Source organism: Venturia canescens, chromosome 10 (genome assembly GCF_019457755.1).
Source record: "Venturia canescens isolate UGA chromosome 10, ASM1945775v1, whole genome shotgun sequence".
In the NCBI taxonomy this organism is placed as follows: domain Eukaryota; kingdom Metazoa; phylum Arthropoda; class Insecta; order Hymenoptera; family Ichneumonidae; genus Venturia; species Venturia canescens.
In genome coordinates, this window is record NC_057430.1 from 4646670 (window position 1) to 4672024 (window position 25355).

The 25355-nt window shown below is 40.9% G+C and overlaps 1 protein-coding gene across 7 annotated transcripts in view; it reads left to right on the top strand.

Moving 5' to 3' along the window:
- The window catches only part of LOC122416908 (uncharacterized), a 210762-nt gene that overhangs the window by 57139 nt on the left and 128268 nt on the right, over positions 1–25355 (top strand). For 3 of the 7 annotated variants that reach the window (XM_043430056.1, XM_043430057.1, XM_043430055.1), the window contains exon 2: positions 15622–15859. In XM_043430056.1, coding sequence (XP_043285991.1) covers positions 15691–15859 — 169 coding nt within the window. In that variant the 5' untranslated portion in view covers positions 15622–15690. Of the gene's footprint in view, positions 1–14678; positions 15860–25355 lie in introns of those variants that run through there. The other 4 variants (XM_043430058.1, XM_043430051.1, XM_043430054.1 and 1 more) reach the window with 3 other exon arrangements.

Consider the following 25355-nt stretch of genomic DNA (forward strand, 5'->3'; position numbering starts at 1 on the left):
TGATGATTTCTTCGTAATTCGGGCTTTTGTTATTGCCTAATAAGTTCTCAACGACTTCCTTGAAACTACATCATGCGGCTCTCTTTGAGTTGTTCATTGTCTTGACAAACATTTCGTCTCTCAACATTGTTCTGATTCGTGGCCCATCGAAAATCCCCTCTTTTAACTCGGTATGTGAAATATTCGGGAAATGCTGTTGTAAATAAATGAAACAATTTTCCTCTTTGTTCAAAGATTTCATTAAAGATTTGTTCAAAGTTTAATATGCAAAGGAGGTAGCAAGATTCGGGTAGGTTCTACCAAAGGTTTTCGGATGATGTTGAGTGCTCCAGGATTCAGATTTGTTCTATTGGGCCATACTTTGTCCGTGTAATGGTTTTTCTGATCCCTGCTATCTCATATACATAAGAAACAGGGATTTTTCGTAAAGTCAGACTGCTGGCCCAATATCATCGACAGTATTTTCAAATTGCCACAGATCTGTCATTTATATTCGACGTAATTAATCTTCTTTAGAACCTTCTGAATGTTTTCATAGTTTTCTTTTAGCACCACTGAATTGGCTAGCGATATCGGAACATAAAAGTTGCCCCGAAGTTGCTATATAAAGCAATACTCCTTTGAGGCTCCGCTTCGATAAATCAAGGAACAGCTCCATTCGTCAGCTTTATAAGATTGAGGTTTGAGTTCATTCATCAATCCTTCTACATCCTTGCAGTATACCAGTTCTTCCTCCTGAGAGTACAACTTTAGTGCCTTTGGCTAACGGATTTTTTTTTCTTAGCGAAGAAGCTAGATATTCTGCGCCATCTTTCGGCAACCCGAGATCTCGGATTGAATCGTGTAATTCCTGCTGCGAGTAAGGCTCAGGGATTTGACGTTTTTTATGCCCAGTGAGCAACTCAGAGAGAGCCGCATGGTGTAGTTTCAAGGAAGTCGTTGAGAACTTCTAAGGCAATAACAAAAGTCCGAATTACAAAGAAATCGTCAGAGAAATGTTCATCAACTACGGTAAACAATGTTGTTTGATGAATCTCAAATTGCACTTTTTACATTTCAACGTGGATGCATTTCCTGAAAACCTTGGCGCCTACAGCGAAGAACAGGGAGAGCGTTTCCATCAAGATCTCAAAGAAATGGAACGTCGGTATCAGGAAAATTAGGACATTAATACGATGGCAGATTTCTGTTGGACGTTGAAGAGAGAAACGCCAGTAGTACAGCTACGCCGGCTCCCCACAATGTAGGAAACTACCTTACCGACCGCTGGTAAAGTAGATTCCCTACTATAACCCAAACGTCGGTAAAAAAGAATGAATACCCCAACCAAAACAAACCCAATCAATCGGTAATAAAATTGGCTGCTCTAACCCGAAAAACCCAAACAATCGGTAAAGAGGATGACCATTCTAACCCAAACAAACCCAAACGTTCGGTACAAAAAATGTCTGCTCTAACCCAAACAATCGGTAATAAAAATCGCTGCTGTAAGCCAAACAAACCCAAACAGTCGTTGAGGCAGTTTCCCCAAACCCGAACAGTCATTAAGGCAGTTTTCCCAAACAGTCGTTAAGGAAGTTTTCCCAAACCCAAACAAACCGCAACAGACCCAAACACACTCGCAAAACTGCTTCGAAGTGTGCCGAGGGATAGCCGCTGGCAGCTATGAGGATAGTCAACTGTCCTGAGTTCCTACTTGCCGTGTCTAATGAGACCGCTTCGAAGAGCGTCAGGATAGCCGCAGGCAGCTATCAGGATGGCCAACTGTCAGGATGGCGGGAGTTTCTACTTGCCACCGCTACGGCAGATTCAAACTGAGTGCTCAAACGTAAAAACAGTCGGTAATGCCGATTCTCAAACGTGCGTGCGTCTCTGAATAGTCGGCGGTTCTGCATTATCGTCAAACCCATGGAATTCGGTTCCCCTGCTCTAACCCAAACGGTCAGTAATGAAGATGACCGCTCTAACCCAAACACGTCCAAACGAATCGATGTAAGACCCGCTCGCTTCCGGTCGTAGAATGGTCGACTGCGTTGTCAGGATAGTCTGCTCCACCCGTCGGTAAAACATGTTCCGCGGCGAGAGATTTTAACCCTGTAGTTTCGGCCGAAGATTTGAATTGCGTAGTTTTGGCAGAAGATTCGAACACAGTATTTTTGGCGGGATTTTTTAACTCTGTAGTTTTGGCGGGAGATTTGAACTCTGTAGTTTTGGGGGAGAGATGCGAACGCTATATTTTTGGCGAGACATTTGAACTCTGTAGTTTTGGCAAGAGATTTGAACTGCGTAGTTTTGGCGGGAGATCTGAACTGTGTAGTTTTGGCAGGAGATTTGAACTGTGTAGTTTTGGCGGGGAGATTTGAACTATGTCGTTTTGGCTGCAGATTCGAACTTTGTATTTTTGGCAGGATATTCAAATGTTTTGCGGGAACCGAACTGCCGGTAACTAAAACTTTTCGCTCTGTAGTATGGCGTCACAGAGAATCCTGTGACGTCATAGACAGAGACACACAAATTCCGACTCACTCACTTTGCTCATGCGCGTTTCGTGGCAGGTATAACAATGCTTCGAGCTCTCTCAGCGTTTATATACTACAAAGCGAATTTTTATATATGATGCCAAATGGCCGAAACGATATCGTACCAGTTACGAGATGAAGGGACGTCGGGTTCGATTTTCAGTCGACACAACTTTTTTTAAAATTTATTTAAAAAATTCAATCATTCATTCTGAAAATCTATTTTTTGTTTTGATTATTTGACTGTTTATATCATCACTGTAATTAGTTATGTTAATATGTTATCTTATTTAAAGCTCAAATTTTGTGTACTTGGACGGCGGGATATTCTTCTTATCAATCCCATTGTGGTACGACGATATTGTTTTTGGGTTAGTTTTAAAAGAAAAAATGACAATGTTCTCATACGCTTAATAATAATATAACCAGTCAATAGATACAAATTATTTATTAAATGTTATTATACGGTTTTTCGATTTAAATAATATTTTTAAATATCATTGGTCAGCACCCACAAATCATCCTTCAATGTTAATTCATATGCTTTTTTCGATGTTGGCCATGTGGTATCTTTAAATTGATAACCACTGGGAGCCATAGAATGAGCGACTCTGGAGGATTCTCTGTGACGTCACGACCCCTCCTCGCCGCTACGTCCCCGGCCCATAAGCTTGTCAATGAGACAACCTGTGTAGATTAGGAACCTTGAGTTCGAACTATCAGTAACTAAAATTTTTTTCACTATATCCAAACAACCCCAGATTGTTGGTAACTCAAGAATGTGCGGATACACTGTATACAAACGAGTCTAAACAAGTCGAGATTGAAAGTGCGCGGGCCTACGGACAACCTTAGCTGTGAGAAACAGTTAACTATCGGAATAGTTAGAGTTGACTATAGGAATACGCAGCTATCACCAATCCGTGCACGTCTCGGGAAAGCCAGCGGTTCTGCATTACCGACCGCCGTTGGTTAATCGATGCTTCTAGGGGATACCCCGAATCCCTGGGGGATATCCCGGTGACGTTAGTGGCGGCTCGGGTATATTAGACAGACGATGAGACGTCAGACTGTTCTGAACAAGGTAGTTCTCTCTCTCTCTCTCTCTTTCTCTCTCTCTCTCTCTCTCTCTCTAGGCCGAGATTTTGATTCTTTTGAAATTGCGCGCCTCAGAATAGCCAGCTATCAGGATGAACAACTATCAGGATAAATGAAGTTAGGATAGTCAGTTGTCACAATAGTTGAGGTTAAGATAGTCAGCTTTCACGATAGTTGAGGTTAGGATAGTCAGCTATCACAATAGTTGAGGTTAGGATTGTCAGCTTTCACGATAGTTGAGGTTAGGATAGCCAACTGTCAAGATAGATGAGGTTGGCATAGGCAAGAGCGGGAAATTTGAAGTGCAGGCCTTGGGGATAGCCGACCAGTAGCGATCAGGATAGTCAACTGTCAGGAAAGTTCAGTTTAGAATAGCCACGAGCGGGAAATTCAAAGTGCAGGCCTTGGGATAACCAACTATTTGTCATCAACGGCCCACCAAACGAACCCAGGGCAGAATCTCATTCGTGAACAGCGGAGACACGAACCAACGTTGAAGTCGGAATGATTGACCGTCGGAATAGTTGGAGTCACATACTAAGGTGTGGTGGGGATTCGGATAGTCGGCTATCGGAATACTCAGCTATCAAGAATGTCACGTCGTTACGATAGATTTTCACGGGAATACTAATGCAGATTCCATGCCCCCCCCCCCCCTCCACAAATGCCCGATAGAGCTAACTGTGGAGACGCTCCCGCGGAGAACACTGCAGTTTTGGCGGGAGATTCAAACGCTAACAGTATTGGCGATAGATGACGCGAGCGCAGCGATCAGGATGGTTTATGTAAAAATAACCAGGATAGTTGGGCGAGAATAGTTAAGAAAGTTGAGGTTAGAATAGCTTTCTCGATGGTCAGCAAAGCCAACCCTCTGGATAGTCAGCGATTAGAATAGCCAACTATCAGAACAGTCAGCTATCAAGATGGCCAACTATTGAGATAGTCAGCAACCAAGATGGCCGACTAACCCTAATGATCAGGATATTCAGGGATGAAGATAGAAAAGCAACTTTCGCCAATGGCCTACCGAAGGAACCCAGAGCTGAATCCTATTGGTGGACAGCGAACCCAGGGCAGAATCCCATTGGTGGACGGCGATCATAGAGCAGAATCTCATTTGGTGGACAACGAACACAGAGCAAAATCTCATTGGTGGACTATCAGAATAGTTGCAGTCACATACAAACGAATCCAAACGCTCGGTAAAGCGGGGGATTGCGGACCTCGAGAACAAGATAGTCCACTCTCAGGAAAACGGCATCCAATAACCCTGTTGAGAGAATGGTGGGAGATTTTGACGGGAGATTCGAACAAGCGTGCTCCTCCTGATAGTCGACTAACCTAACGTTGGTTTTCCCCATCCTTGACGCAAACGCGGTTCAACAAATTGGTGGTAAAACGCGAACCTATCGTTGTAAATCGACGGGGAAAAATGCGGAATAGTGTTCGGCGGGAGATTCAAACATTGTAGTTTTGGCGGGCTATACAACTAACAGATAGTTGAGGTTAGAATAGTGTTGGGGCCGCTTTTGACAAGGGTAGTTTCACTAATGGACTGTAGTGACGTATCGATATCAGCTAATCCTCTCTCTTTCTCTTATATGCTGAGCAAGCATACGAGAGATAGCCGGAGAAAGAAATTCTTTTAAGGTTTCTGGGGAGGCAACATCGCAGCGCCGGCAATTTCCAGACCTGTCGTGGTTCGAGCATACAGATAGCGCCACGGTGCCAGCACTGCTACCCGGATAGTTGAGGTTAGAATAGTCACGTTGATTCGAGTTACATTGATTGTTTACCCTCTGAGTGGTGTGCAAGCAGACTCTTTTCCATGTCACAATGCGTGTTGGAATATCTAACGGCCAGGATAGCCAACTGTCAGGATAGGTGACTGTCAGGATAGCTAACTATCAGGATAGCTGAGTGTTGGCCGAATAGACCCGATATTTCGATTAGTGGCAGAAAAGCTTGCGAACTAACGTTGAAGTTTACTATCGGAATAGTTGAAGTGGACTATCAGAACAGTTGGAGTTAACTATTGGCATAGTTAACGTTTACTGTCGGAATAGTTGTAATTGAATATCGGAATAGTAGGAGTTAATTATTGAAATACTTAACTATCGGAAAAGTCAGTGTCAATGATTAGGTCCTCATTATCTCTTGAGTGGCACGGTTAAACTGTCCATTGTGTGCTTTCGGCAATACCGACATGTCCATATCGAATCGTTGGAACCTCACTTTACGGGGACGATGCACAGCCCAACCGACCAAGCACTTTCTCGTAGTAGGCAACTTGCTCAGTTTTTGCGAGTGAGAGAGATACACCTAGTCGGGGATCGCAGCATCAATGGCTCGACCAAGAAAGTATGTGGCGTCACTGCCTGTTTTTCATGGTGGATTGGTTGTCGTTCCACTGGAAGCTCTGGGTATGTACCACATACACCCAACTCACCCCGTTTTCAGCAATGTGTCAGAAATGCATGGCTTTTGATCCTGGCTGAGATCGTATCGGTGGTTAGGAAAGTCACTCCAATTCGATGAACTTACCGTACTTCCGTTGAAAGCCCTATGTATCCATCACGTACTGATGACAATGCATGACCCCTGATACGTTGACACTTCGGAGCCCCACTTTCGCTGTGGAGGACGTAGGGGCAGCACTTGCAGCCATCAGTACGATGTCGAAAAAATCGCCCTGTTCGAGTATTTTCTGCTCACTGGCAGCCTAAACAGTATGTTCCGAGTCATCGATCTGAGACGTTATATGACTCAAAAGTCATCACCAGCCTCGACAACTAACTTCTTTCTATTGAAACGCATCAGAGAAGGGTGCGATCGGATTGTACAAACGGCCACCAACTCCTAAACGACGGCAACAAAGCCAAGATTGATTGAATCGATTATAAATTTTTTTTTTTTTTAATTCGTATTGTCCCTCCGCGTAGAGGCTTTCGACTATTGCAGGGTCGGCCCGGGTCAGTAGCCAGTCCCCTCTGGGGGTCTGGTCCGGATCAGTAACCAGTCCCCCATGCGGCCGCACCCGACTTCCCCCTCTGTAGCGCATTTGCCATGGCACTCGATTCCATGGGCACAGGGAAATTGCGGAAAACCTGTGCCACTACAGCCCGGCCCTGAGCTCGCCTCACGGTATCGGAGCTACGTCGCGCCTTTTCACGGGAATGTAAACATGAACTACAGTCATATGCATGTGTCGCACAGGTACAAGTACCTGAGTGTGACCCATACATACGCCTGGAGCTACGTCACGCTCATATTTCAATTTCCGCGAAAAGGCTACGAGACCGGGAATCGAACCCAGGACCTTCCCGGCGCTCTAGTTTAGAGGCAAGCATGCTAACCACTAGACCAGAGCGCCAGTCTGAATCGATTATAAATAATATTTATTTATTGAAAAAATCGAGATACATGTTAGGAAACGCCTACGCGCTCGTAGAACCGAATGTCTCAATAGTCCTTTGTTACTGTCACGCTCAACGCGTGACTGACTTAAAACTTGGCCGCTTTGTGACGGCGTTCGACTTTGTTGTCAATAATTTTGGGTTCATGTTGTTGCGTATCCAGCTATATAACGATACCGGACTCGCGCAACTCCTCGATGATCGAGACGATCTCGCTGACGTGGTCGTCGGCTGATCGCTTGGCTAGCAGCAAACGCAGTCGATCAACCAACTCGTTCGAATCGTCCGCGTAATCCATTCGCTTGCCCCTTCGCTTGTATCGAAGCAAGACACCACCCGTCTTCTGCCCTACGAAGGGTGCCACGTATTCCTTGTACTTGCTGCTGTTTTGCTTGCGTATATCCTCATGAGGACTGTAGTGTTTCTTATAGGTGTTGGTGCTTTGCAGAATCGTTCCGTAGGTGTTCTAATCCTCCGCGCTGACGAGACGAGAATCCGGCTCCTTTCGGAAGAGCAGTTCGAACAAGCCGATGCTTGATCGATATTTCTCGTCACCCACGATGACGCTCCCCTTCTCAAAACGAATTGATGAGTCTTCGATCATTGATCCACCGTCCGGTAGTTTTCGAACTCTGTAAGTCGTGTCGAGATGCTTCTTCCTGTTCGTGGTGAGCATGTGAAGATATTTGCTGACCGCCGGTACTTCTTCCTCATCCTCCGGCACGTCATAATATTCGTCGCGAGGATCAGCTGCTGCAGAACTATGCCCGCATGGATTAGCAGAACTGTGTGGGCTGAGCTTAGGCCAATATTCAGCCGCAGGACTCTCGAGTCGATGGAGCGGGAGCGCATCGACTGCGGGAGTTTTTTTGCGCCATTTTTCTGTGGAAGTCTGCTCCGACCATTCTTCTGTCGGAATCGGCTTCGACCATTCTTCCGCGGGAGTCGGCTCTGGCCATTCTTCTGTATCGTAGTAGGCAGTTTTGAAGGAATTTTCCATCTCATTAGTCTTAGGCTTCTTACTTGCATTAACAAAACGTTCGAGCGGCTCGACGATAGGTTTGAAAGTTTCGGTGAGAGTTTTCTCCCTCGATTGTTTATCCGCCATCTGAATCATATACTTGCGTTTAACAGCATCTCTTATCTTTTCCAGCTGGCTGGGCATTCGTTTCTCACTGGCTGGGATCCGTTTTTAATTTCGACTATTCCGATAGTTAATTACAACTATTCCGATAGTTAATTACAACTATTCCGATAGTTAATTACAACTATTCCGATAGTTAACTTTAACCATTCCAATAATTAACTCCAACTATTCTGATAGTCAACTTCAACTATTGCGATAGTTAACTTCAACGTTAGTCCGCAAGCTTTCCTGCCACGAATTGAAATATCGGGTGTATTCGGCCAACACTCAGCTATCCTGATAGTTGGCTGTCCTGACAGTCGGCTATCCTGACAGTTGGCTATCCTGGCAGTTAGCTATTCCTACACGCATCCTAACACGGAAAAGAGTCTGCTTGCATACCACTCAGAGCAAGGAGACTATAGGGAAGGAGTCCAATCTCGACACGTCTGTAAAAGTGTCGGGAAAGAGGGTTCCTCTAGAGCGGCGCTGTTGTAGGTACTGTACGGGTCAACGCTTGCGCATTATGTACACGTTATCACGCGCATGCGTTGATGCCATCTGACACTGTTGATAGTTTTTGTGGGTCTAACCTATCTTTGTTAAAAAGGAATACACTGACATAGTGGCTATTGCTGTTCAAATAAATTAACATATTGCAGTCATTTTTTATATGAATGAATAAAAAAAAAAACATAATTCAACAAAATCAATTGATTTTTTAAAATTTCTGCTATAGTCAAAGATCAATAACTATCTATGATGAAAAAAAAGTGAGTGTGCATTAGACCACACATCTGAAGTAAAACTTTTTCGCAACGTACAGATGTATGGGTCATTCCACCAATTATGGAATTAATTTGTGCTAGAGGATCTGAATTATGCTAAATGATCATTGCTTTTCAAAAGTACGTGTCACTGTGAGCTTTTATGATGTTTTTCAATTTTTTTTGTCTAGCCGTTTCTAAGTTATAAAGGTTTGAAAATTTGCAATTGATAACTTCTCGTGTTGAAAATATCGAAGCCCTGAATTATTTTTCGGAACACTAAACGTAGTCATTTTTATGTGAAAAAACCTCAGCTTTTCGATAAAAATATTTTTAATATTTTCAGGCATCAGATAAATTCTGAAAAAGCAATTATAACTTTAAAATTGTTTTTTCTCCTAATGTACCATTTTTTAAATATTTTAGAATATTTTTTTCGTAAAGTTCAAACTTTTTTTTACAAAGAAACAGTGCTATTTTATTTTGAGATTCTTCAAAAATCCAGTATAAAACAATCAAGTTGAATGATACGTCATGAATTATCGGTGTGTGTCGTACTGCAGCAACAGCCGTCACGTCATTTATGGGTTGAAATTCAAAGAACTCGACATATAACATTATATTCAGTAGCTGTGTACTTGAATATGTATATAAAAAACAAGAAATTCTTATGGTTTTTCGTAGAGGATTATTTTCTCCAGTAAAACAGTGTTACAATTATTGTAATTTAAAATTTTTTATAAAATCACTTATTTTTATTGTTTCGTGCTTGGCTTTCATATCGTTCGTTGGAAGCTACTGAACTCAAAACTCACATACGCTTTACTGAGATGTATATATTTCATGAACTGGTAGTGAGAAAAAAAAGAGAAAGAAAACATACGCACGAAATTTCTGTTACTTGCTCCTATAGGGCTTCTATCAATGGTCGTGTAAATAGGCTAACGGACTAACACTGCGTAAATGAAAGAAAGAGAGAAAGAAAATGTGCGTGCGCATCACTCTCTCTCTCTCTTGCTCGTACAATACTTCCAAGTCAGGGCTCAAGACTAAATGTAAGAGTGGGGACGATGGGCCTATACGGTGTATTAGGTATTTCTCTCTACCAACGTATATCTCTCTCAATTATCGTTCGTCTCGCCCAATCACACGAGCCCATGGCAATGAGCGTGAGAGAGAACGAAAATGTACATGCGCATGCGCATTCACACTTTTCGTAGCACTTCCGTTACACACTTCCGTAACCAGATTTTCATCAGTTCACCCCCCCAAGCCCAGCGCGCCTATAGAAGTTTTACTTGAAAAATAAAACAAAAGAGGATTTGAACCGCGGAATCCATGAATATGAGCCTGTCATCGAACCATTACACTACATAAGCTAAATGATATCCCGTACGGCAGAACATGCTACTGGCTTATATCCGAGCCGCTTGATATGTTAAGGTTTTATGAAATAGTAACTGTGGTCATAAAAGCTATAGTTATCAATATAATTTTAAAATATTCATAAATATCATGCAAAAAAAATTTGTGACAGAAAAAATTTCTTTCGACATGAGTATGTGAAACGGCAATTTCTCGGATGCTATGGTTTTCTTAGCAGCGCGACATACGAGGGGAGATCAGCTGATACTTTGAATGTGTAAAGCACAGGGTTTTACGTTGCTGGAAAATATTATTACAATAAATATTAGTATTTTCGATAACGAGCACTCATAATCGTTGATTCAACAATTTTTGACAGGCGCGAAAGCTCTTTAAATCCACGATTCCGCCGCTATGGCGGTCAGTTTCACCAACGACATTGATTTTATTACTATATATATCCGTACACAAACGACAATGTGACGCGAGTGGCTGTTCCTCGAACCCGGGTTCCCGACATTTTCACGGACGTTTTTCTAACAGGCGCCCAATACGGAGATTTGACTCCTTCCCTATAGTCTCCTTGACTCACAGGGTGAACAATGTATCTCGAATCAACGTGACTATTCTAACCTCAACTATCCGGATAGCAGTGCTGGCACCGTGACGATATCTATATGTTCAAACCACGGCAGGTCTGGAAATTACCCGCATTGCGATGATGTTGCCTCCCGGGAAACCTTAAAAGAATTTCTTCCTCCGGATATCTCTCGTATGCTTGCTCAGTATATAAGAGAGGAGGAGAGGGTTAGCTGATATCGATACGGCACTACAGTCCATTAGTGAAACTACCCGCGTCAAAAGCGGCCCCGACACTATCCTAACCTCAACTATCTGTTAGTTAGATAGCCCGTCAAAACTACAGTGTTTGAATCTTCCACCGAACACTATTCCGCATTTTCCCCCGTCGACTTACAACGATAGGTTCGCGTTTTACCACCAATTTGTTGAACCGCGTTTACGTTAAGGATGGGGAAAACCAACGTTAGGTTAGTCGACTATCAGGAGGAGCACGCTTGTTCGAATCTCCCGTCAAAATCTCCCACCAATCTCTCAACAAGGTCATTGGATGATGTTTATTCTGAGAGTTGACTATCTTGTTCTCGAGGTTCGCAATCCCCCGCTCTGCTTTGGACTCGTTTGGACTCGTTTGTATGTGACTGCAACTATTCTGATGGTCCACCAATGGGATTTTGCTCTATGATCGCCGTCCACCAATGGGATTCTGCCCTGGGTTCGCTGTCCACCAATAGGATTCAGCTCTGGGTTCCTTCGGTAGGCCATTGGCGAAAGTTGCTTTTCTATCTTCATCCCTTAATATCCTGATCATTAGGGTTAGTCGGCCATCTTGATCGCTGACTATCTCAATAGTTGGCCATCTTGATAGCTGACTATTCTGATAGTTGGCTATTCTGATCGCTGACTATCCAGATGGTTGGCTTTGCTGACTATTGAGAAAGCTATTCTAACCTCAACTTTCTTAACTATCCTCGCCCAACTATCCTGGTTATTTTTATGTAAACCATCCTGATCGCTGCGCTCGCGTCATCTATCGCCAATACTTTTAGCGTTTGAATCTCCCGCCAAAACTGCAGTGTTCTCCGCGGGAGCGTCTCCACAGTTAGCTCTATCGGGTATTTGTGGAGGGGGGGGGGGGGGGGGGCATGGAATCTGCATTAGTATTCCCGTGAAAATCTATCGTAACGACGTGACATTCTTGATAGCTGAGTATTCCGATAGCCGACTATCCGAATCCCCACCACACCTTAGTATGTGACTCCAACTATTCCGACGGTCAATCATTCCGACTTCAACGTTGGTTCATGTCTCCGCTGTCCACGAATGAGATTCTGCCCTGGGTTCGTTTGGTGGGCCGTTAACGACAAATAGTTGGTTATCCCAAGGCCTGCACTTTGAATTTCCCGCTCGTGGCTATTCTAAACTGAACTTTCCTGACAGTTGACTATCCTGATCGCTACTGGTCGGCTATCCCCAAGGCCTGCACTTCGAATTTCCCGCTCTTGCCTATGCCAACCTCATCTATCCTGACAGTTGGCTATCCTAACCTGAACTATCGTGAAAGCTGACTATCCTAACCTCAACTATTGTGACAGCTGACTATCCTAAACTCAACTATCGTGAAAGCTGACTATCTTAACCTCAACTATTGTGACAGCTCACTATCCTAACTTCATTTATCCTCATAGTTGTCCATCCTGATAGCCGGCTATTTTGAGGCGCGCAATTTCAAAAGAATCAGGATCTCGGCCTAGAGAGAGAGAGAGAGAGAGAGAGAGAGAGAGAGAGAGAGAGAGAGAGAGAGAGAGAGAGAGAGAGATAGAGAGAGAGAGATCTACTTTGTTCAGAATAGTCTGATGTCTCAGCGTCCGTCTAATATACCCGAGCCGCCACTAGCGTCACCGGGATATCCCCGAGGGATTCGGGGTATCCCCTAGAGGCATCGACTAACCAACGGTGGTAGGGCAGAACGCACACGGGTTGGTGACAGCTGCGTATTCCTATAGTCAACTCTGACTATTCCGATAGTTAACTGTTTCTCACAGCTAAGGTTGTCCGTAGGCCCGCGCACTTTCATTCTCGACTTGTTTAGACTCGTTTGTATACAGTGTGTCCACACATTCATCAGTTACCAACAATCTGGGGTTGTTTCGATATCGTGAAAAAAATGTTGGTTACTGATAGTTTGGACGCCCGCCAAAACATTTGAATCTCCCGCCAAAACTGCAGCGTATGAATCTCCCACCAAAACTGTGACATTCGAATCCCCCTCCAAAAGACCGCGTTCGAATCTCCCGCCATAAAACTTTTAGTTACCGGCAGTTCGGTTTCCCGCCGAAACATTTGAATTTCCCGTCAAAAAAACCGAGTTTGAATCTCTCCGCCAAAACTACAAAGTTCAAATCTCCCCCCAAAAATACGCAGTTCAAATTCCTCGCTAAAACTATAGAGTTCAAATGTCCCGCCAAAAATATAGCGTTCGATTCTCCCCACCAAAACTACAGAGTTCAAATCTCCCGCCAAAAATACTGCGTTTGAATCTTCTTGCCAAAACTACGCAATTCAAATCGCCGGCCGAAACTACATGTTAAAATCTCCCGCCGCGGAATGTTTTACCGACGGGTGGAGCAGACTATCTTGACAATGCAGTCGGCCATTCTACGGCCGGAAGCGAGCGGGCCTTACATCGATTCGTTTGGACGCGTTTGGGTTAGAGCGGCCATTTTTATTACTGACCGTTTGGGTTAGAGCAGGGGAACCGAATCCTATGGGTTTGCCGATAATGCAGTACCGCCGTCTATCCAGAGGCGCACGCGCGTTTGAGAATCGGCATTACCGACTGTTTTTACGTTTGAGCACTCGGTTTGAATCTGCCGTAGCGGCGGCAAGTAGTAACTCCCGCCATCCTGACAGTTGGCCATCCTGATAGCTGTCTGCTACTATCCTGACGCCCTTCGAAGCAGTCTTATTAGACACGGCAAGTAGAAACTCAGGACAGTTGATCATCCTGATAGCTGCCAGCGGCTATCCCTCGGCACACTTCGAAGCGGTTTCGCGAGTGTGTTTGGGTCTGTTTCGGTTTGTTTGGGTTTGGGAAAACTTCCTTAACGACTGTTTGGGAAAACTGCCTTAATGACTGTTCGGGTTTGGGGAAACTGCCTCAACGACTGTTTGGGTTTGTTTGGCTTAGAGCAGCGATTTTTATTACCGGCTGTTTGGGTTAGAGCAGACATTTTTAGTACCGAACGTTTGGGTTTCTTTGGGTTAGAATGGTCATCCTCTTTACCGATTGTTTGGGTTTTTCAGGTTAGAGCAGCCATTTTTATTACCGATTGATTGGGTTTGTTTGGGTTGTGGTATTCATTCTTTTTTACCGACGTTTGGGTTTGTTTGGATTAGGATGGTCATCCTTTTTCACCAACGTTTGGGTTCGAGCAGAGAATCTACTTTACCGACGGTCGATAAGGTAGATTCCTACATTGTGGTGGAACCGACCTAGCTGAACTTCTAACGCCCAGGAAAGGCATAAAACACAAAAGAAATGCATTAGATTGGTCGTTTGAAGAAAAAAAGGTGGGTTATAGCAAAAAGTCATAGATATTTTTAAGCGATTCCAGATATTTTAGAATGTTATTGGTGGAGTAATATCGGGCTTTGAAAGTATATTATAGGACGGTGAAAAAATTTATAGAAGCTTAGAGGTATTTTTAACGTGTGAGCGTTGAAAAATACGTTTTTTTCGTAATTTTCGCCCAATAATCGGTTTCTGCAGGTCCTGGATCCGTGCTCTTTAGTTCCTTGAGCATTGGTGCTTATGGCCTGATATGAATATGTGAGTATATTAAGCCTACGGACCCTCCCAAAGCGATCTAGTTGATGCCAAATGAGAATAATGGCTCATTTACATCATCTTTTGAAGTTATCGCAAAAATGGTACATAATAGCTGAATTCTAATCTCGAATATCGATTCAGCAGCTCAAAATACGTAGGAAAAGCATAGCCGCACAATCAACTTTTTTTTTTACTGCCGTGTAATCGATTAATGAGTTCTTATTTGCCTCCAAGAAGTAAAGAAACGCTCCACCTGAGTGCCTCATTAACCCTCGAGTAGTCATACGAGATCGCGAAGATTCGAAGACGCGTAACGATTAACTATCTTGTAAGAACTTGGAACAAGACTCAGACTCATGGTAATTATATGTGGAGCGCTCCGCTTAGACCGAAGATTAGCAAAAGACTGACGAATTTTGGCTATCAATTCTCTATCGATGCTTCCGATATTAGTAAATTATGGCGCAAGAATTTAGACTGTTGAGCAAATGCGTATGCGAAAACAATAAAAGTAGTTCTAAGAGTGCGAGTGTCATTCCGGGCTCTTGCAATGAATTGTGCATTTTGTTTACGTTTCTTAAAGATGAAGGAATTCGAAATTTGTAGAATCTGTTAAATAAGTTTCCCAATTGACTAAAAGAGGTTAATTCCGCATAGTAGACCCAATACAGTTTCACAAGAGGAAATAATTCGTACTGAAAGTTTCAAAATTATAAGATTTAGTGATAAAATAAGTTTATGATGGTTTTACTCTCGATTTTTTTACTTTGTAATCGACTTTACGTCGATTGTTTACTCTTGAAAAATATCGATGTTACAATTTTTATTGAAATAACTGATTTAACGAAAAATTTGTCGTCAACTAGTCTGAATACGTAAATTAAAAATGGAAAATTTTGGCTAATTCTAGTTGGAATAGTTTAGGTAATAGTTTTCACCAACAAGAATCGTGACCGATTCGCGCTCTCAAACAAAACGACGGGTAAAAATGCCACGCTGTTATATGGTGAAGAAAACGCTATGCAGCAAGTATACGAGTATCACAAGAGGATTTGAGAGTTGGGAACGTGGTGGAAGAGACAACTCACCATCACAAACAGCAATGCAATTATTGGTATCGCCTATTGAAGCTTGCACAACACTTTCTGTCCCACGAGGTATGACTATGAAGAAGAATAAACTATTTCATATATGATTCCAGAAAATTTTGATGTTCAAGAAAGAAAACCGTTCATAAGTAACTTTGACGATAAATTCCGATTAAATTGATCTCGTAAAGCTGTGGTTTGTAATGGCGAAAGCCAAATAATTATAAAAAAATGCTGAAAATAGAAATTTACAGATTGCTCTCTTGAGATGGTCAAGATGCACGGTGCTCAAGATGCACGGTGCTCAAGGTGCACGATGCTCAAAGTTTACTTTTTGAGGTGCTGTATTTTTAATTTTGGCTTCCTCATAGAGGAAGCTTTGAGCATTGTTCTAAAAGCTTGAGAAAGCAATTTGTTACTTTTAATTTTTTTTGAATAAAATTTTAACTCATTTATGGACTTTTAACTTTTCCAAATTTCAAAAATATAGATGATATATATTTAGAAAGTTTTTTCTAAATTTGTATTTATAATTCAATTTTGAAAAGGTTTTTTACGAAAAATTATTTATAAAAATATCGTTATAATATTACTTTACATTTTAGTTGGTTTTTAGCCAAATATGATCATGATAACTATGAACATCTCCAATAAGTACCAATAAGCATTTATAACAATATGTGTGAGAAGATATGATTTCTAAAAGCTGTAAAGCAAAATTGAAAAAAATACCATACTTGGTATTATACAAATACGATTACTATAATTTTAATTTTTATATTGTTCAATATTTTCTGGTTCAATGTGAACGTGCTTAAAATGTGTTACAATTAAACAAAATAATATTTATGAGACATGTTTTGCTTTGTGTATGTTTGTGTTTATTCGTGTACTGTAAAATTGAAACACATATAACTTTGTTTCCAAGCTTCTGTTTTCAAGAGATGTTAATCTTTACAACTTCTCGAATCTTTGCTTTTTTTTAACATAATATTAATACATTATGAATTTCACGTCATTTTATTGGAAACGCAAACTTTTTTGATATTTTAAAAATAACAAAAAAGTATGTGGTTACTCACAATCTATTTATGGCTCAAATTCGCAGTCAGTTTTTTAATACAAGTCGGTTTTTAAGTCTCGTTTTCATCAACATTTTTTTTTTAATAATTGTGTCGGTTTGTTTGGGGTGCTTGTTTAGTGAGAGGATGATAAATAAAAAATATAGCACCTCATTGAGTAAGCTTTGAGCATCGTGCATCTTGACCATCTTGAGGAAGCAATTTGCAAATTTTAATTTTCAGCATTTTTTTTGTATACAAGGAAATAATGTATTTTCTCTACCTTCTTTTACGAAGATAAATTTATCTATTTGCTTAAATCCTTAAAAAAATTTGAATGACGAGCCATCAGAAAAAACAGTTTGCAACTTTCAATTTTCATCGTTTTCTATTTACATTTAAATTAAACCATTCCGACATCTTTGCTGGAAAGTATAGAGGAAGTACAGAATTATACACGATATCTTACAAAAAATTTCCAAAAAAGCGGTTAGACGATTTTTTGAAAAACTCATGTTTTTGTAAAATTCAAAAAATCATAAAATTAAAACCGCTCAACCGATATTTCCTAAATGCAATACCAATCTTCCTATTATGATAATCGATTTATAAAAAAAAGATTGGTAATAAATCTTAAAATTTTCGGAAGTTAGAGCGTCGACACACTTTTTATGAAAATTTGAAAACGTCGTAGGATTCGTATTTTTTTACAAATTTTGACAAAATTAGCACAGAATAAAGAGCTTGTATAGATTAATATCTGTGTAAAACGGTAGCTCTGATCTCAAATCGTTGTCGAGTTATGAGCGTCTCGATTTTGCAGCGACATGACATACACACACACACATACACACACACACACACACACACACGCGCGCGCGCGCACGCGCAACGCACACATCCGGACATTATTTCTACATATGATTTTTCGATGTTTTGGGACATTTTGAGCACATTGACATTGAAAACTAGAAAAAAAACATTTTTATCATCACATAGCATCCTCTATGAGGAAGCAAAAACTATGACTATGAATACATGGTGTTGCGGGAAGATCTGGTGTTGGTGGGAAAATAAATGACGCAATGCAGGTCGGCGTAAAACGTGTAACAAGGTGGTGCTTTATTTGATGTCGATGGTAAAGTAACAATAAAGGAATGTCCCGACAATGAATGATAGGCCCGAAATATTGGCCCGGTGAGATGGAACACGTGAGAAGTGACCCGGTCGTCGTCGTCGAACGCACGTTCGACGATGCCGTAAGGATAGCCGACGCGTGCTCGCGCTTGCCCGAAAGATAATCCCGAAATATATGAGGAATCCCGCGGTTGTAGGTCCGGTAAAACGTGTCAACTTGTAGCAGAGAATATCCCGAATGCGTTGAGCACAATATTTTTAGAGTAGCGCCCGAAATGTGTGAAATATTGCCAAAAGGTAAAGATGAAGAACACGGAGCACGTCAGCACGCTGTACGACCGGATCAAAGACTAATCAATCAATATGGAGATCGATGAAGACGCGCCGTGGGCATGCGCCACACGTCGCGTCGATCGTGCCCGAAATGCGTGTCCAGTACGTGCTGACCCCCCGCGAGAGCGTGAGAACTAGAGCACGAAAAGCCCATTGTCTCTCGTTTCCCGAATTCCCGAGCCCGCGAGCTAGCGACGCCCGCGGTGGGGCGAGCGCTCGATCCCGAGAGCGTTCGCCGGCACCGAAACCTCGCTAATTCCTGAACACATGGGATTAGACACCTTTACTAGATAAAAGTTTTTCAAAATTTATTTGAATTCGTTTGCATACAATCTATTACGCGTGTTTTTTCTTTGATATAATTACACGACATAAAATTTCTGTTCGGAAAGAACGTATGAGGTTATAATAAATGAATGTTTTTTATCTCGCAACTCTGACTGAAAATTCAAAAGAATAAGAACAGAGATTGCGAAAAAATTATGTCACAATAAATGTAGAGTCAAAGTGTTTGATAAACCAATTGACATGAGAGTAAACTAACTGTTTTCACCCGCACTGTTTTCACAAAACTCACACAGCACATTTTATAGTCATTTTAGAACATCCAATCCAATTGACAAGTCTCGCACTGTTTCCCCAAAATTTTATTATTCAAATCGCTGTCGTCACTCGTTCACTCATACCATCGAACACTGACAGATAGTTGTACACGGTACATGTAGATAAATTTTATGATTATACGTTCAGCAAGTCTGAGCGCAGTCAATCAGCTGTAAGGAGCCTGGATTAGTGAGCCAATCAGGATGCGTCGAGGCAAGAACACCACTATCACTAACTACGTCGAATCTGTATACTGTAACGACTTTTCCCACTAGTCGCAAAAATGCCTCAATTTCGAGAATTCCTGGGCGCCAGTTCGAGCATTCCCCGAATAAATTATTATCTGAAATTTTTCGAGAAGGAGATCTTAGGGTTTTCCCGGTCGTAGCTGTAGGAATAACGAGGTGGTGGAGGGGTAAGGTCAAAACAGAGACAAAAGTAATTCACATGCAAAACTCAATATTCCGGAATAACAAGAGTAATTTATTTAATTTAAGAAAACAAAAGAAAACAACTGATTGACAATTTTCGTTTAAAAATAGTTTCCGGAAACTTAGGTTTACAATAGTTTTGGTTTTAATGGCTTCAAGTCGATACTTGGTGACAGAATATTTATTATTAACACCGAATTTAAACCGTCAGATTTCTTAACCTAAGGACTTCGCGGAACAAGAAAAATGAATTCCTCTCGGCAATTCTCGAATAAACAACGCGAACCGCGATTGATCTTTTACCGCGCAAAACGATTAAACTATTTTCTCTCGAATGCCAACGTTACCCCGGAACAATATCGCTCTTATAATCGATACAATAATCAAGTCACAAGAATTCGAGCGCTCTTTGTGATACGAAAAAAACGAAACCAAAATACGAAAAGACCACGGAGTTTTTCCCCAATATTCCGATGATGTCGAGTTCTTGACGGGTTGGCGATGGCTCGAAAGAATACGTCAGGTCACGTTGTGCTCCAGAACGAAAGTCAACGAGCAATTATAGGATCGCGTTCTTATAGTTTTCTGATGTTAGCTTCCCCCACCCTTCGCTTACTCGCGGGAATTTAAATTTTTCTCGAAGGTTTTAATTTCGCTCAATTTCGAATTTCGGTTGAACGATCGACGACGGACGATGACAGCCGGGATATTCCGATGATTTCCGATGCTTGATGACGCATCGCGAGCTGAGACAGCTCCGGGCTCCGAGCTAGCGACCCTTGCTCGAAAGTACGACGTACGACGATGGCAATATTGACGACCTTGACGACCGGCCTAGGCCTTCCCTTGCGATGGATTCAGATATTTACAACGATGCTTTGACTCATCTCAATCTTCTTTTCTTTCACATTCGCTGTCGCTTGCTCGTATAAAAAAGTACTATATTCAAAATAAAATTTAAAAAAATGAAGTAACGCTCGCATTTGACTCGGAAATATCTTTCTCGAGAGGAATTCTTCATCGTTACCTGACGTTTTCTCTCTCACGGTGCCATCACATATCTGGTTCAATTTTAACTCATTATAATACATATATGGGTCATTCCATACTAAACCAACCAATCCATGACCCCGATCATTTTTGATTTTGCTGAAAATGTTCTATTATTTTGTGACTACTGAAAGAAGTCGTTTCTAATTTTTTTAGATTTTTTCCCCAACTCTTCTGATCACAATAAATTTGTCAAAATTTCGTACAATTTTTTTGTGAACGCTCATAACTTCTTCAATAACAGAGATATTGAAATAGAATAGTAGGTCATTTTTTTCGTCTTGAGTTGTAGTTTTATGAAAAAAATAACAAAATAAATTTTTATACTTTTTTTCAGTTTTTAACCAAAAATATTTTTTTTTCAAACTTGGACAGTTTTGATTTTTTTCAAAAAATTCACCACGTTTTAATAGATCTTTTCACACATGCAGAAAAATTTTTAGCCTGTGATATTCATAACTTGTTACTTTTTGTTCTATTTTTCCCTCGTGTCAAGCAAAAAAGCGTTTTTTCTCCTTGAATGGACAACGCAAGTAATAGAGAAGAGACATTCCGCTTCATTTTTTTTTTTTATTTTCTCTACGCCTACGTCCTTTTTTGTGGTTATTACATCATTTCAAAAACGTCCATTTTTTTACCCTTTTTATTTCCTTTCTAGAAACAATTTTTTGTCCTCAATTCTGCGAACGAGTCCTCGAAGGTTCTTAGCTTCAATTTTGTAATTGGAAAAATTTTAATGCAATCATTTTTTGCAGAATTATCACGTTTTTATAAAAAGAAGACAAATTTTCAAAACTGTCGCATATCACCAAAACTATTAGATTTCACAGAACATTCCAAAAATAAAAAAAGTTGCGTTTATAATTGTTATATGCATTGGAATTTTTTAAATATTTTTTTTTATAAATTTCTTCCTTCATTATTTTTTAAGTAGAACCTCAAGTACATCGAATGTCGTAACTCGAAAACGATGGGGTTCTTTTTATGAACTTTTGACGAAAAAGAAATTTTTTTTGTTCTTTTCCAATTCATTAAAATTTTATCAGACTTTTCTCCCAGATTTTATCAATAAGGTTTCAAGATATTTATCAATGAAAAATTCAAATATAAAAATGAATCTTCTTTTACTTTAGATATTCTAGCTCGTCTCTATAGTTCACAAAAAAAAATCCGGATCAACACCGAGAGTAAATATTTCAGGTTAAAAAAATGTTGGATAATAATGTGATGAAATTCTAATGAATTAAGAATAAAAAAAAATTACTTGCCCTGTTAAAATTTCATTTAACTTTTTTGGATTTTTGTCCGGAAACGTTGCCCCAGTAGTATACGTAGCTATTTAAATGTGTTCAAACCGATTAACATATACAATTGCAATAATTTTGAATCAAATCACTCTACTTGCGGTATCCATTCAAGGAGGAAACAACGCTTTTTCGCTCGACACGTGGTAGAAAATAGAAAAAAAATTAACAAGTTATAAATATCACAAGCTAAAAATTTTTCTGCATGTATAAAAAGGTCTATAAAACGTGGTGAATTTTTTGACAAAAATCAAAACGGTCCAAGATTGAAAAATACTAAAAAAAAATATAAAAATTCATTTTGTTATTTTTTTTTTGTATTTTTTCCATAAAACTACAACTCAAGACGAAAAAAATGACCTACTATTCTATTTCGATATCTCTCTTATTGAAGAAATTATGGGCGTTCACAAAAAATTGTACGAAATTTTGAAAAAAATATTGTGATCAGATGAGTTGAGGAAAAAATCTGAAAAAATTAGAAACGACTTTTTTCTGTAGGTACAAAATAATAGAAACTTTTCAGCAAAATCAAAAATAGTCGGGGTCACGGATTGATCGGGTTGGTATGGAATGACCCATATGTCAAACCTGTGATGTATTAGTAACTTTTGCGTAATCTTGAGCCCGTGCAAAGTTTTTTCTCAGCAATTACACCACCAATCATACCGATTTTGGGCGCAATCGGAAAAGAATTTTTAATTGGCTTAAACTTCCATTTTCAAATTGCGAAATGGCTTCTGAGCTTCGTAATTCAACATGGTCACTTGTCAATTTTACCCCTACTACCGCGAATCGTTTTATTTGAGAAAGTATAGTCTCGGCAAGTGCCTTGGGCCAGCAGACGACAGAGCTGTCAATGTACTTGTCCCGAGACTCTACCGAGTTTCTTGATAAAAGAGAGCACGTCAGCACGCTGAACGACCGGATCAAAGACTAGATAATCAATATGAAGATCCATGAAGATGCGCCGTGGGCATGCGCCACACTTCGCGTCGATCGTACTCGAATTTCTTGTCCAGTAGACACCCGCAGTAACGTGAGAACTAGAACACGGATTGCCCATTGTCTCACATTTCCCAAATTCCGAGGCCTGCATGCTAGTGACGCCAGCGGCGAAGCGAGAGCTCGATCCCGAGAACGCTCGCTGTCACTGTAGTCTCGATAATTCCTGAAGAAAAATTTCTTTAACGCCCCTCTAAACATATTTCACACTTATAAGAACACAAGATTATGGCAAAATAGTATATTACACACCTAGGGCAGGAAAATAAGGAAAGTCTCAGATCACATGAGTAGTAAGGCTATGCCAGTTCTGGCTCAAATTGCGGCGAGGGGGGAGCAGTGTGCGGGGAAGCGCCAGGGCCAGAGGGGGGCAGCGAAGGGGGAAGCCGCGCGCCATAGAGCCGTGTGTGTGTGTGTCGCACACATTCTCGCGGCCCTTGAAAAAGAAGGAGAGATAAAGCCGATAGTGAGTGTGAGAGAGATGGAATGAGAAAAATCGTGTTAATTTATGACCAGTGCGTTACGGATTTGTCTTCGCCTCGGATGCAGATAAGGGTGGGGAGGGGGGGGGGCATAACGAAGGGTCTGCCGTTGGAGAGAGAGGTGTGAGAGAGATAGAATGACCGTAGAGAGCAAAAGCATGAGAGAGACGGAGTGAACGAGAAAAAAATATTCTCTAACAAGGAAACATAGGGAGGTCGACCTCTCCGATTTTGATCTAATTTATATATGTTGTAGTACATCGAAAACTAAGAGACACGTATTTTTCCTTATCGGCCCATAAACGGTTTAACGGGGTGAAAACAACCCCCGAAGATGGGCACCTCACGGGGTGGTTTCTCAGTTTTGCATATAAGCGCTTTATGTATTCGAATGAAACCAACGCTAAAATATTTATATTGATAAATCATCGAAAACGCGCCCAAGACTTTTTAGGGGAAAGGGTGTTTAAGGGGTGAACAACCTCTAATTCGAAAATTTTATTATGTACCATAAAAACTATTCTTCGGATTCGAACGGTACCAACTGCATTTTGTAGAGGTCGAAAAATTAGTCGATACGTGTTTCGGGGTTTTTCGGAAAAATTCGCTTTTAAGGGGGTAAATCACCCCTTTCGTCGTAATACCTTATATCATTATAAAAACATTTTTATTCTTAATTATATTGTTGTACGGTAGCACAACCACTTATATATATTATTGGAATGTGTTCAAACTCAAAAATACATATTCAACTACCATCATAATACGTTAATATAGTTTTCAGATTATTATTAGTTTTTATAGTCCGTGCAGTAATGGTATTCATCAAAAAAGTGTTGTAACACGATAATGATGAATGATTAGTTTGAAAAATGATATATTATTGTTAAAAATACACTATTTAGTTTTCCCCACCACAGTCGACACATATAAACATTCTGTGCTTGTCGCACATGGAGCGACAGCATGAGGAGCACAGCTGTTGAGTTTTTCGGTCTTCGTGACGTGTGCACAATCTGCACCGGAGCCTTTTCATTGAATATTGCCGCTCTTGCGATTGTTGTAAAGGCTCCACAGAGCCAAGAATTCCGCCGATTCCTCGTTTGAGGTCAATTCGGAGGTCCTCTACGTTGCTTCGGTTTTTCAGGTGAGGCTCGACCAGGTGAAACACGATTTGTTTCAGGCAATGTTTCGCAGTGAGGGCGTTTTTTTCGTCGTTGGTATTGACGCATCGACAATTATACAAAATCCGACTGTTCACGATCGCTTGGTCTAGTATACCAAAGAAAAACCTCATTGGCCATCTCTTAGTTGCCCTGGAGGTCGTGTAGGAATGGCACAGCTTATCGAAACAATCCGTTCCTCCCTTCGTTTTGTTATAAAATTCGATTGTTTCCGGCTTTCCATTGGTTATCGTCGTTGTTTGAATATACGAAGAAGAAAGCAACACGATTTTATTTTTTTTGGCGTGTGTGATAGCAATGAAATGTTGCCTGAGAAGGCGAAAACTGTAGCCGGCGGTGTTTTGGCAGCAACCTTCATTTCCAACGGAATCTCACGCTTGTTTTTCCGGATCGTACCAGTGATTTTCATTTTGAACGGAGGTTCCAGCATACGTTGCAGCATAGGAATGGAAGTGAACCAATTATCACAGGTTACGGTCCGATTTGTTCTGTGAATGGGGGTCGTAACTTTACGGAAGTAGTATTCCGATACTGGCTCGTTTCTCACCACGGTTCCAGTTTTCCCCAAATATGGAATACCATATATCTGAAATGAGAACAGAAAGTGAATGGGCAATTCAGTTTATAAAAAAATCATGCTTCTAAATCACTAAAAGAAAACGCACCAAGTAAGACGTGCAAGCGTGTGATGATTTTGAGTCCATATTTGTCCGGTTTCGATTTTATGTACATCCGGAATATACATCGTCCCCGAAAACTCAGTAACTGCTCGTCTACTGTGCAATGCTGATGAGGCGTATAATTTTTCGTACAATTGCCAATGAAGATATTCCATACTTTTCGAATAGGGGATAATCGATCTTCAGCTTTTCAGGTACGTTTTTCGTCAAATCGTAGACACGAAGCAAGAAACATAAATCTTGCTCTCGACATGACACAACGGTAAAATGTTGAACCGTTTTCTTTGCTCCATAG